This window comes from Agelaius tricolor, unplaced genomic scaffold (genome assembly GCF_023055355.1).
Source record: "Agelaius tricolor isolate 1412-34295 unplaced genomic scaffold, bAgeTri1.0.p SCAF_11, whole genome shotgun sequence".
Lineage (NCBI taxonomy): Eukaryota > Metazoa > Chordata > Aves > Passeriformes > Icteridae > Agelaius > Agelaius tricolor.
The window spans coordinates 16601553-16613816 of NW_027269271.1; the positions used below are offsets into that span (position 1 = coordinate 16601553).

The 12264-nt window shown below is 37.5% G+C and overlaps 1 protein-coding gene across 1 annotated transcript in view; it reads left to right on the forward strand.

Annotated features, from left to right (window-relative positions):
* Nucleotides 1-12264, forward strand: part of ZNHIT6 (zinc finger HIT-type containing 6) — a 30906-nt gene that overhangs the window by 14617 nt on the left and 4025 nt on the right. The window contains exon 10 of the mRNA XM_071435644.1: nt 11023-11147. Within this exon, the coding sequence (XP_071291745.1) occupies nt 11023-11147 (125 nt within the window). The remainder of the gene's footprint in view (nt 1-11022; nt 11148-12264) is intronic.

Here is a 12264-nt window from a genome sequence, read left to right on the forward strand (position 1 = left end):
TGCCTTTGAATGGGTCAGAATACTTTTCCATTTGGGTACTGCTTGCTTCCATCACCTGTTATGCAATATTTAGTTAGCATTGGTGTCAATTCTCTCCTTGGCTGTAACTATTCCAAGGAAGGTTTAACTTCTGCCTCTTGGATGATTTTTATAGTCTACATTCTTTCATAAAGTAGTATTTTCTTTCTTCTGGATAAATTAGTGTCCTGACTGTCTTCAGACCTTTATTTGGATGCCTTCAAAGTGACTTCATATGGTTAAGAGTATTGCTTTTTCCAGTAAGGAAAGGAAAGGTGCAACAGCCAAATTACAGAGTGTGGTTTGGGAAATACCCCTTCTCATTTTCCTGAGAATATCCTTATCAGGTTTTGTGTAACAAAAAAAACCTAAACCAAAACAGCCAGCAGCCCTTCCAAAATCAAAAAGATTATTGGTCTTTTTCATTAGTAAGTTAGGTTGTTTTGTAGCTGCAGATACTTTATGAGAAATTATTTACTCAGTCTTACCATGTAAGATGATCCTATTTCTATAAGAAAAATAACTGCAACTTAAACTTAATTTGAAGTAGATACTTTCAGAGACAATTAAATAAATCTAAATGAGGTTCAACCACAAAAATTGAGTATCTTTTATTGGGTTCAGCAACATCTTGCATGAATCTTGTTTAGATAGTTGACACTTTAATCACATATATAGGATTTAATAGAATTGAAAAATAATGCTTTCTTAAACATCAGTGTTAGGTCTTATATATAGTAATATTCTTTTTTGGCCTATTCAGAGTAGCATGTGAGCATTGTTTCAGAATAAGTTGTTGCAGAAAACTTTCTGGTGATTGGAAGGTCAGAGTATGCACTGGCAGAATATTTAGGTGCCTGGAAAATATGGTCTGGTTGGCTTTAAGAACTTTGCAAAGCCCACTGCTTTCAGTAGAGCAAATACATGAAGGAGCTGGAGTACAGAACTGTACCGGACTATATCCTGTCACTTTCCTGTTGTAAAACTGCCACATCATACAGGAATGGATACAGAATCAGTTGTAGAATTGTTTTCTGTATCAGAAATACTGGTGTAGCTCATGCTTCAATTACTCAGAAAGCAAAAATACCAAAAGGATTTTTGTGCCAATTCCAACATCAAGGAGCTTCTTAACTGTCTGTGGTGGCACTGGCTGGGGCACATGAGAATAATGGCATGTTTGGCACTTAATTCTTGTGGACCACAGGGAAGAAAATCTGCTAAACAAGTATCAGAGGTTCTCCTCTACTAAATGCCATTGTTTTATGGTGGTGAACACTTCTTTTGCTTTAACTGATTTAATTCAGTTGCTTTCCAGAAGGCTGGATGATGTTAGTAATTTTGGATCACTTCCCTGTCTCAAGATCAGCTGGCAGAAATGAAAGTTATTTCCTTGGATGACTTAGCCCTGTGCTCAAAGAGAATTTTCTTTTGTAGTCTATTGTTTTTAAATAACTATGGGTTAGATCTCATCAGTAGGTTGCAGTAGTCGCAGTAATAGATTCAGGAAGGTGAAGCTTTTTGTCTTAGTATGGGCAAATAAAGCCAACATACTTTTGGAAAATTATCCTGGAATTCAAAAAGCAGTAGAAATGTAATGGAACCACATTTTTTAATGTAGCATTTAGATTATTCATTTCCTTATCTTTAAAAATGTCTATTAGATACTTGTGTCAGTTACTTTAGGATTGTTTTAAAAACCCTGTTATTGAAATACGTTGACGGTAGCTTTAAGTGTTGAGCTGTTTATGTTTTCCTTAGACACTTCCTTCTGCATTATCATTTGTGAATAACTTCATGTAAAACCAAGAGAACTTACAGTCTTTGCTTTCTGCTTCTCACACATAACTCAGTTTCTTTTAAAAAGAAACTTCATCTTGCAGAGCAAGTGTTCTAGAATTAGTACATTTCAGGCATTATTTCTTCTTTGCATTTTCTGCAAATGTTGAAAAGTGGTGTGCTTTATTTATTATTCTCTAGTCTTACTTAGGAAGCAATTTCTTTTCACATTTGTGTAGTAGACAATATACATGAGACAGGAATTAAGGATACAAATCCTTGGCTGAACTGCTGGCCTTGGCATGAGTTGGAACAGACCCCAAGCTGGCTTTAACCTATGCCAGAAGATTGACAGTAGAATTCATTACTTCTCTGTAGCTTACAGCAGCTGGCACAAAAGCAGCTCTGCCAGCTTTACAAAAGCAGGGAGCCAGCTTACAATAGTCATTCTTCACATTCTGCACAACTGTAGTCAGGCACCGGTGACTTTGTGCTGTTCAAGGGGAAATAGAATTTGGCCTGTAGTCTCTTTCTTAAACACAGCACTCCTGTGTATTTAAATTTGCTGCTGTTTTTCCCCCAGAGTGTTGGATTTTGGTTTGTGGGGCTTTTTGAATTAAAACTTCTTGCTTTTCTTACTGAATACTTCCTTACGTTCTCCTGCAGGTCATTTCAGACTTCCTAGTTTGCTACTGCAGCCATTTCAGTGTCATTTTTCACATGCTCCTTTTTTATCTGAACATCAGTCTTTCTGCTGACAAAAGCAATGCAGAGCAGCAGATGCCAGGTTACACAGCTTTTACTGTAAAAAACAGTCACTTTCCTTCCTAGCTACTTACATTTTTCAGTAAAATCCTGTTACACAACAGAGATGGAAAGCAAAAAACTACTCATTGCTGAGTATAGTAAGTGTGTATGGTCAGAATTCATAGCAGGCATAGTTAAATGTTAGTGATGTCTGACTACAATTACTTGACCTTTCAAAAGATTTTTGGGATGATTTCAAAAACACCCAGAGTTTGTCCATCTTACTATCTTGTGCAATCATTTTTTCTTGAAAGGGATTCCTTTATGAACCAGTAGACGCCTGGTTTTTTTAAAGTAACAATCCAGTGTTTTGTAATCCATGCTGAATTCTTTTGGATGAACTGTTTTATAATTAATGGTATTGCATTAGGGTTTCTAGAGTGTCCCAGCTAGAGAGTTGCTGACTGAGACATTTATTGCACAGAGATTTTTTTTGAGATCATAACCTCCACTCCAAAATTCTGCTGTCTATACTACAGCAAGTTAAATCCAGACAACTTGCAGAGGAGGAATATGTAAGTTAAAGAGGTGGAGATGAGAGAGCAGTAAGGGCATTAAGGTTGGCTTCAGCTGTCGTTTGACCTGTCCAGCCATGTAGTGGTGTTCTGTAAGCACCACAGGCAGATCTGAATACCCCAGACACTTCATGCTTGCAAAGCAGGTTGGCAGACCCCAAATTCTAAACCAGAAAAACTGTACACAGTATTCTCTTCTTCTCATTGTGTCTGGGTTTAAAGCATAGGAGCAGCCTACTCAGCACAGGCACAAGCAAATTTTCTGTCCTCTCTTAGAATGTGCAGCTGTTTCAAGAACAAATCTTGCAGTTTGCTCCAGCCTGCCATTTCTACTGGAGAACAGAGGGGAGCTCCCCTATATGTATGTACCTATGTAACATGTATAGTATGGAAAGAGTCCTCATGCGAGTTCATCTGCTGTGTAGCATGCACATGTAAGGCAGGCTAGAAGGCAGGAAAACAGGCTATGAAATTCAAGAAATTGCTATAGTTGGAAAAACCCTGCTGGATAATCAGTAGCCCCTTGGCTGAGGGAAGGAGCTGGTGAAAATGAGCTGTAGAACCAAAGTGATCTTGAAACCTTGTCCTATTCCAGTATAGAATAAGAGCTGTGAGATCTATTGAGGGGCTTAATTCAACTCTGTGGGTTGTTGTTAAAATATTCTTCTGAAGGAACAAGCAGATTGGCTCCTGTTTCTTGGCAGAAAAAACCAATGAGATGCTGACTTAGAGTTAGCACAGTTCCTAAATTTCAGGGACCAGGAGCATGGAAAGGCTGAAGAGGCTTCTAGAAGCAAAGATACAAACTCTGTGCTGGACAGTTAAAGTGATAGGCTGAGCTTGGAATCTGCAGCACTGTGAAAACATGACAGCATAGCCATCAGTTTTTTTAAAGAAAAAGAGGAGAGGACAACTTCTTCACGTTCTTGTCAGGAAGGAGAAAACCTGTTCTTTCCTCCTGATCCTGCCAAAGGGGAATCCCGCTTTTTTTTAACTCTCTTTTGACGGAAGTGAGCTAGGGCTGATTGTTTCAACATTGCCAAGTAGGAATTGACCTTCCTGCTTGTTTCCCAAGAGAGTAATTTGTTTTTTTTACTTCATAGCTTTTCCTTTTCATTGTAAAGCATTGGTAACCTGTTACCTTAATGGAATGTTTGTGATACTGTGATTCCCATGAAAATAAGTATAAAATTTTTGAATATGTTTCCACCATTCAATATAGAGTGTTAAAGGTATTTAGACTCTCTCCATATGAGCTAAATTTGGAAGTTAATACTTGCTCTTCAGGGATTCAAAATTAGAGAAGGGTCAATTCTTCCTGAAGTGGAGGTTCATGAGATTAACTCAAGCATAATAAGAAAAGTATTTCCAATTTACAGTGACTGATTTCTCATCAGTTTTGTATTTGTTTATTTTAGCAGTGTACTGCCTGCTTGCGCTAATTTGTCAAATGAGATTTGATGTATTCATTTTCTGAACTTGATGTATTAAGTGTTTATCATTTCACCTCTTGATACTCCTTGATAACCCATGCACCTCTAAAATGATTTATGGTTAGGTTTCATGGGGCTGTGTATCAGTATGCTGTCAGTAAAGTAGATTTACCATATAGGCTTTTTCCCTGTGACTGTGCCAATAATGTATTAGTGATGGAAGATTCCTATTTTGACTTCTCTGCATTTTTGGGGAACCATGCATAGCTTTTACTTATACTAAATATGCCACTGATGCCTTTGCAGTTTTTGCATTCATCTGCAGTAGCCAGCTCACTGTCTTACTAATCAGAACTTTTCCCTTGTGAAATTTCATATTCACAATAAGTCTTCTGGCTAGTGTTAACTCAGGCTGTTTTGTTTCTTTATCTAAGTCATATAGTGGCCTTACATGATTGTGGTTTGCGTTTTTTTCATATGTCAGCTCTATAGTATTTAAAGAGTTGTGAACCTTGAGCTTTTGAGCAGTTTGTGAAGCTGCCTGGCTTCACAAAGTAGGTAAATTCCCATGTGTGTAAAGAGCTATTGCTGTGATGCACTTGAATTATAGCATCTTTACTTGCTGCTGGATTTTTGTTCTTTTTTTTCATTATGTCTTATGAGATGGGGAAAGAATTTGCATTCTTGAAATTCAGTATCACTCTATTTCTGTAGTCTTTGCACCAAATTCTGCCAAATGCAAGAAACCGACGTTTGCTAGTTTCACATTTTCCCTTTGTTTTATTGTACTTTGTTTTATAACTAAAAGATGCAGAATGTTCTGTACTTCAGTTAATCTTTAGATCATTATTGTGATCCTGAATCCTTTTACCACATCACTCTTAAAGCTCAGTCCACTAAATTGCTGAAGCAGTTGCCTTATCTGCTTAATGGGTTTTGCCTTCAATTGATATATTTTTCCATTACTGCCATTAATCAACTTTTAAAGTGCTTTTCTTCCTTTGTGCAATTGCCTCATTCTCAAGAGGCTTAAACAAGGACAGCCTTTGTGCATCTATGGTGACATACTTGTACTCTTACTTTACTCCACTCTCCATTAACTGTTTTGTATATTTTCTAGAAAAACACCAATGAGTTTTTCTGGACATCTACTATTGGTGTCATATCATTTAGGTGACAGTTGTTCCTGCTATCTTCACCTGGATATTACTTTTTTTCCTTGCAAGATGTTTAAACTGCCTGAAATACGTTTGTCCTAAGAGGGGGGTTGTGAGTTCAGTTTTTCTTTTCCCCATTTTACACTTGACTTTTCAACAGTTCTTAGCTTTCTTAGCCCATGAAAGAGAGGAGACCTTGGATTGTTACAGCTTGTCTTAGTGTAGTCATTGTTTGAGGATGACCTATGGGTGAAATATGACAAGGAAAAGGAACAGCTCCTTAGTTGTCTCAATAATTGGCTGTGCCTTTATTTGCTCTGTGAACATAGGTGTAGTTAGGAAGTGGTGATGATGTCCAAGATGCTTTCCTGTTATGCTGGCAACTTTTCTTCCTGTATTTTTTAGTTGGTTTCTAGCAGGAGTTGTAGTCCAAATGGTTGATAAGAGACCATTTCTTGTCCTAATTTTCTTTTTTTTCTCCCCAGAAAAAGCACGTTTTTGATGGAAGTGTTGCTTGGGATAGGGATTTGACTTGAAAAGGGTTTGGCCAGGCATCTGGTCTGTACTGGTATTGACTAAGTTATGCAGGTATCAGTAGTATGGAGGAGAGGTTCATCAGTAGTATGGAGGAACCTCTGTTGAGGCAAATTATGGAGGTCCTAGACCAGGAAAAGAAATGTAACCAAGAGTGAAAGGAGAAGCTGGCAGGTTTTAAATACTTCTGTAAACTATAGTATATTTTTTTTCATATTAAAATATCAACTTGGGCTAGGTTCCCATTCTCTTTCCTTAAAAGAGTGTTCCGGGAGAGTATTCCTTCATATTGGTTTGCTATTGGTAAGAGTTAGTTATAAAGGAAGTATTATGGCAAGTCTTGAGGGATTTCTTGTGTTTGTTTCTAAGATATCTGCTGTTTTGCACATTGAGTTTTCCAATTTTGTCATGTATTTGGACTAATCAAATTCACTGGTTTAGGTTTTTTAGAATGTCAGAATTCTAGTGACAAAGTTAAATATAAATACTGTGCATTATTTCAATACATTGTGTTTGCTTTCTGCCATACAGTTTTCCTTTCATACCTAATTCAAGAGAGCATTTCCCTACTTCGATGTTCACCAAATCATAACCACACGAAGAGGTTATTCACCACTTAGGAATGAAAGTCCATCTGTTAGTTATTATCTTTGCAATACTGCAGCACTTCAGAATGAGTGCTTGGGAGAGACTTTAAATGCTGTACCCAGTCTTTGCCCCCTTCTAGGCATATGCAAATACGTAGGAAATGCTACTCTCTTTGGTCTGGTGAAAAAAAATCCTTTTTTCTTCCCATACATTAGTGTAAGCTTGGTTGTGGATTTTTAGGACTAGGCCCAAAATAGATAGTGTGATTTATTGTATCTGAGTTATGCCAAGTAAATACCTCGATGTTTCCACTCAGTTCTAGGAAGAGAAGTCATCTTTGTGTAAAATATGTGCAAGCAGTTTAGTTGATCACTCTCACAGGGAAATCATAACTGTCGTTACACAAATACACATTTTGGTAATATTTATAATTATTTAGATCACTAAAACTTGTTTGTTCTCTTTTCAGTGTATAGAAGAGCAAACTAAAGAAATAACATGGCTACAATTTATCTTTAATTCCAGATTGCAGATTTTTTTTTATTATTATTAAAGAATAAAAAATTCCTGTAGATGACATTCAGGAAGACCTGATCAGCAGGGAATTTCCTGCTGTCTGAATTCATGGAGACAAGTTACGCCACTGCGATTATAGCCACAGGCTCCATTTGAGGGGAACTTGTTGTGATGCAGTGACCTAATGTGGCATTCCTGCCTGTGGGAGACAGATTAGGAGACTGAATTGTTGAATTCCTGGAAGGTGGTGGAATAACTATAGTGAAACGTGCCTTTGGAGAAACTCACAGATGCTATCAGAAGTGCAGGGACATAATAATTTCAGTATTTTGTGAAAGGTAACAACTGTTCATAGAGCTCGTATGGGAACTGATGTGGGATTGCTGAATCTTGCTAAATTTTCTCAGTTGTCACAATTTTTGTAGGCTTTTAAACTGCCTGCTAGCAGGCAAATTCTACTTAATTTTGGTTCTTCAAAAAGCAGTTATTGTTATTTCATTCCAGCTAAAATCAAAAACGGTTGTCTAAGATCATCTCTTTGTGGTCCTTATAAATGGAGTCATTTCTTATAAAGAAAAAATCCAGGCCTAATTATTGCTTTGCAACATGGGCATAAAGCTTTGCTTGGGGCAAGAAAATAATCAGCAAAGTGTATTATTAGATAGTGGGTGTTGTTCAGGGAGGCTGAAGGAACATAAGGAAGGGAAAAAGAAAATATGTGGAAAGTAAATACCAGGAAGGAAAGAAGATGGAGAGGGAACATGCAAAGAGAAGTCCTGCTGAATACAGGGATTAGGAAGCCATAGTGCAGACAACTTGCATTAATGGGACAGTGGGAATAAAGAGAAAGCAGAGGGGAGGTTTAAAAGAAAGAGCTGAAGATGGGTGTTAAGGCAATGGTGTTGTTGGTGTGGTCAGTAAGTTTGGAGCCAGGTTTATCTCAAATCCATCCCGGAATGAGGGGGTGAAGGAGCTCATTTAGGATGACAGCCTCAATTAAGTTGGTTCATGCAGGTGGTCCTGGAGTAAGGAAGAGTCCAAATGAAAGGATAGACTGACACTGGTTGTTCTTCATTTCACTGGGTTGTCAGTTGAGGTGCACAGTGAAGGATGGGTCTGAAAAAGGCCACAGCTCCTTACAGGTTCTTCTCACACTGGCTATGCAATCCCAGTGAAACAGAACTAGTGGGTAAAAGTGGTGATAAAAGGATATCTGGTAATATCTGATTGTGATGTTCTTCTTCTATCTCCTGCTTTTGGTGAGACCAATTTGCTGCACATACATGGAAGGGCCTACTATGCCAGTGTTGCTCTACATCCTCAGCTCATCCTGGTGAATAGTCACTACAGGAAATTACAAGACTTGTAAAAAAGGCAATTTCATTTCATTTTTCTCTAAACAGGTCTAGCCTTTTCATAAGTAAAAATTAGAAGTGTGTGTGTGTGTAGGCTTCTGGTTAAACCCTACAGGGCAGTCTTCTTTTGCCCATAGATTTCTATTGTTCACCCTCTGACACTGTGCATGACTTTGTTCTAGCTCTGGGATGAAATTGGGAAGGTTTTTATCACGACCTGGTCTTTCTGAGATAACCTGAAAAATCAGTCTTGCTCAAGAGCTGTTCTTTAGTAGACTTTGGAATTCATGTGATGAATAATAGTTTTATTTTGAGATCTTTTAAGCATGCACAGTCAAGGAAGAGCCTGACAGGTGGATTAGCAGAAAACCTCAACTTGCACTTGTGTATGAAGTAGAAAATATGGTAGAGTTAGGTCTTTTGGATAATACATACAGGCAAGTTTAAATAAGAGAAGCATTAAGCTCCTTTGTTACATTCTTTCTGAAATTTATGGCTCACATTATGGACTAAAAATTTACATGTCTTTCCTGTCACTGTCAACCAATAAAATTTACTTTAACAAAAAAAGATAAAGCTCTGACTCAGTGATCTAACACTTCAGTAATTTACTATCATAAAATAGTTTTAAGTACAAATGTTTTATCTTATGCCAAGCTGGACGCTAAAGATGTTTTGTCTAAAATATGAGATAATGGAAAGTGTATTGTGGCATGTGAATTACTTTAGCCTCTTGGTGGTAAATGTTTGCTTAACCAGAAAGGAATGTGTTGAGGTCCTTGCCAAAGGAAAGGTATTGCCATACTTTGCATTTAGAGTACTGTAAATAAAGCAGTAAATATGTTTCTGTTCATGTGTGTTAATCCACAACTTATGAATGCATTCATTCAATAAGACATGTAATGTACTGTTATCCCTTTTCAAGGGTTTCAGTAAGAAGAGGTCATAATTACTTTGGCTTGAGAGAAACACGAAACCAAATATTTTCATGATGATTTGAAGTTGAAAATGAGAGAATTTTTGCTCAAACTAAGTTTCCCTTAAATCCCAGGAACTCAATTCCTGGTTTACCTCCAGTATTCTTGTGTGCTGACTCCCAGTGTACTGCTTTTAATCACACACTATTGTAAATCATGAAGTATATAATTTTCTTCACCCATCCCTTTGGTTTTGGCAAAAGAAAACACAACTGTATAATATGTTAATGATCAGAGGAGGTAGAGCAGCTATGGGAAATACCACATGTACTGCCTACAGTATATTTTGGTTTTGAACTTCATCTACCCTTAGATGATACATTGGCTTACTGATAATTTAATAATGCTGCATACAGAAAGTTGCATAACTCAGATTGCAGCATAATAATATCAGAGCATCCTTTGGATGCCTCAGTTTTGGTAAGTGAAGGCAACAAAGCCCGTCTTGCAGAAGCCTTTGAAATACTTCCTTTCCACAAAATCCCACATCCAGGTTTGTAGCTCAAGAGCTGGGGGAGAGCATTGTAGTTTGAGAGAATAATTGTGGAGAGGATGCTCAGTTTGCTTTCCATTACTGTGGTATCATTTGTTATGAAGAGGAGCCCTTTCCTGGGAGGGGACTGCACATCCAGTCCTGTGCCTCTGGAGCACACACACACGTGGGGATTTCTGCAGGGAGCTTCTCACTGATGCTGCTGTGAGCAGAGGTTTGCTCTGGCATAGCGGCTGTTGTACCATCTTTTAGAAATTATTGCTGTAATGCTCCTGTATCAGAACAAGGATATCTCTCCTACAAAAACAGAGCTCTAAGAGCTCCAGTGTACATTGTGATTTTGTAGTTTTATTTCATCTTCCTAGGGCTTCACTGGTAATTTATAAGCAAACGTGATAAATAAGGTACACTACTAATCAAGTAAATTAAATCTGTAGTGTTAAAACCTGTAAGTAAAATATTAAATGTTATTTTTTATTTAGAATCAGGTTTTGATAAATGTATCAAATGTATTTTGATAGCCCTATGTCCTTATCAGATTTCTTTTATCATGCTAAAGATATTCATTAAGGCATAATAAAACATTTCAACCCTTGGAGAAATTTGACTTTCATTCTCCTTTTTTTCTTTATGCTTAGATACAAGGAAGGTTTTAAAAAAATATGTAGTTGAAGTATAAGACTGGATATGTAATTTGAATTATAAGGTAGTTCTTCTGGACATGGTATCACCTGAAAATTGTGTGAAATGCCAGAAAGCCTTTTACTCTTCCCCCCGCCCCCCCACAGCAAATGCACATTATGTCCTTGCTAGTATTAAAATCCAAAGTAAACTTCCTGTTATTTTTAAGGTACAATGAACTGGATGCCAGCAGAAGCCTTCTAGATAATCTGAAAGGCAAAGTAATAATTGAGTATCCAACATTATTTGTGGTCTTGAAAACACTGAAGCATGACATGGTGGTCCTTGGCCAAGGTGAGTACATATTTATTTCCTGTTATGTTATACTTGGATATTTTAGTTATATAAACAGTAGTTAAGGATACTGCCAGGAATGAGCAATATGTCTTATATTTCCTTCTGAAGCTTGAAGAAGGCTATAGAAGAATCTGTTATGAATGCTCTTGTCTTAAAATTGCTGGCTGGTGGCATCCATCCATGAGCTGTATTGGATGTGTTTTTATTAACTTTGTTTACTGGTGCTTTACTGGTTTTTTTTTATATATTTTTAGCCACTAAGGTGAAACAATTATTGAGACTTGTGCTAACTTCTTTTTATGTAGCAAAGTTTGACAGAGTTGATTATTCCTGAAGAGTCAGGCTCTCTGGGGAAGATGAATTTTAAATAAACCTGATAATCATGCAAAGAATCATTCTCCATTATTTTCTAGCATAGCTTCTAACATTGGACAAATAATTCTGAGTTGTGAGATAGTTATTAGAAATAGTAATGGCAAAGTTGCTTTTTGGGTGAGTTAAAAGCACAGTGTTATCTTTTAAAAATTACTTTGTTGAGGGAGAACTTTGATCTTGGAGTTAATTTAAAAGAGAATCCAGATCTAGCAGGAATTTGCTTTTAGTTTCTAAGTTAATTTCAATTTTTCTCCCCAGTGTAAAGGCTTCATGTCCCAGCATCTGTTTCTAAAGCTAAAAGATTGCTCAAAGATATTTCAGCTGTTGAAAGAGGGAATCAGTTCTCATCTTCTAGTCCCCCACCTAGTCACCTTAGTTATCATATCTCATAACTTTCTGTGATGGGCCCGTCTCTAATTCTTGCAGATTTTTGCAAAAAAGCTTTGATATATATTTGCAGTTACTGTTTCCCTGCAGCAGCTCAACCATGGCTCTATATGTATATAATGTGACTGATAAAATATGAGACTGAGAATATTGTACCAGTGATGTGGACCTCCATGGAGCTTGGCTGTTCTGGCTAGATTACACTGAGGGATCCCCTAAGTGAGAGCAATCTGGGCCCAAGTATGTGGCATGCAACAATTCCTGGAGTTATGCACTGCAGGGGCTGCTGAGAGTGAGAGAGCAGTCCAGGGGATGAGGTGGGGGTCAGGTCTGGTAACTGGGGTGCACACCC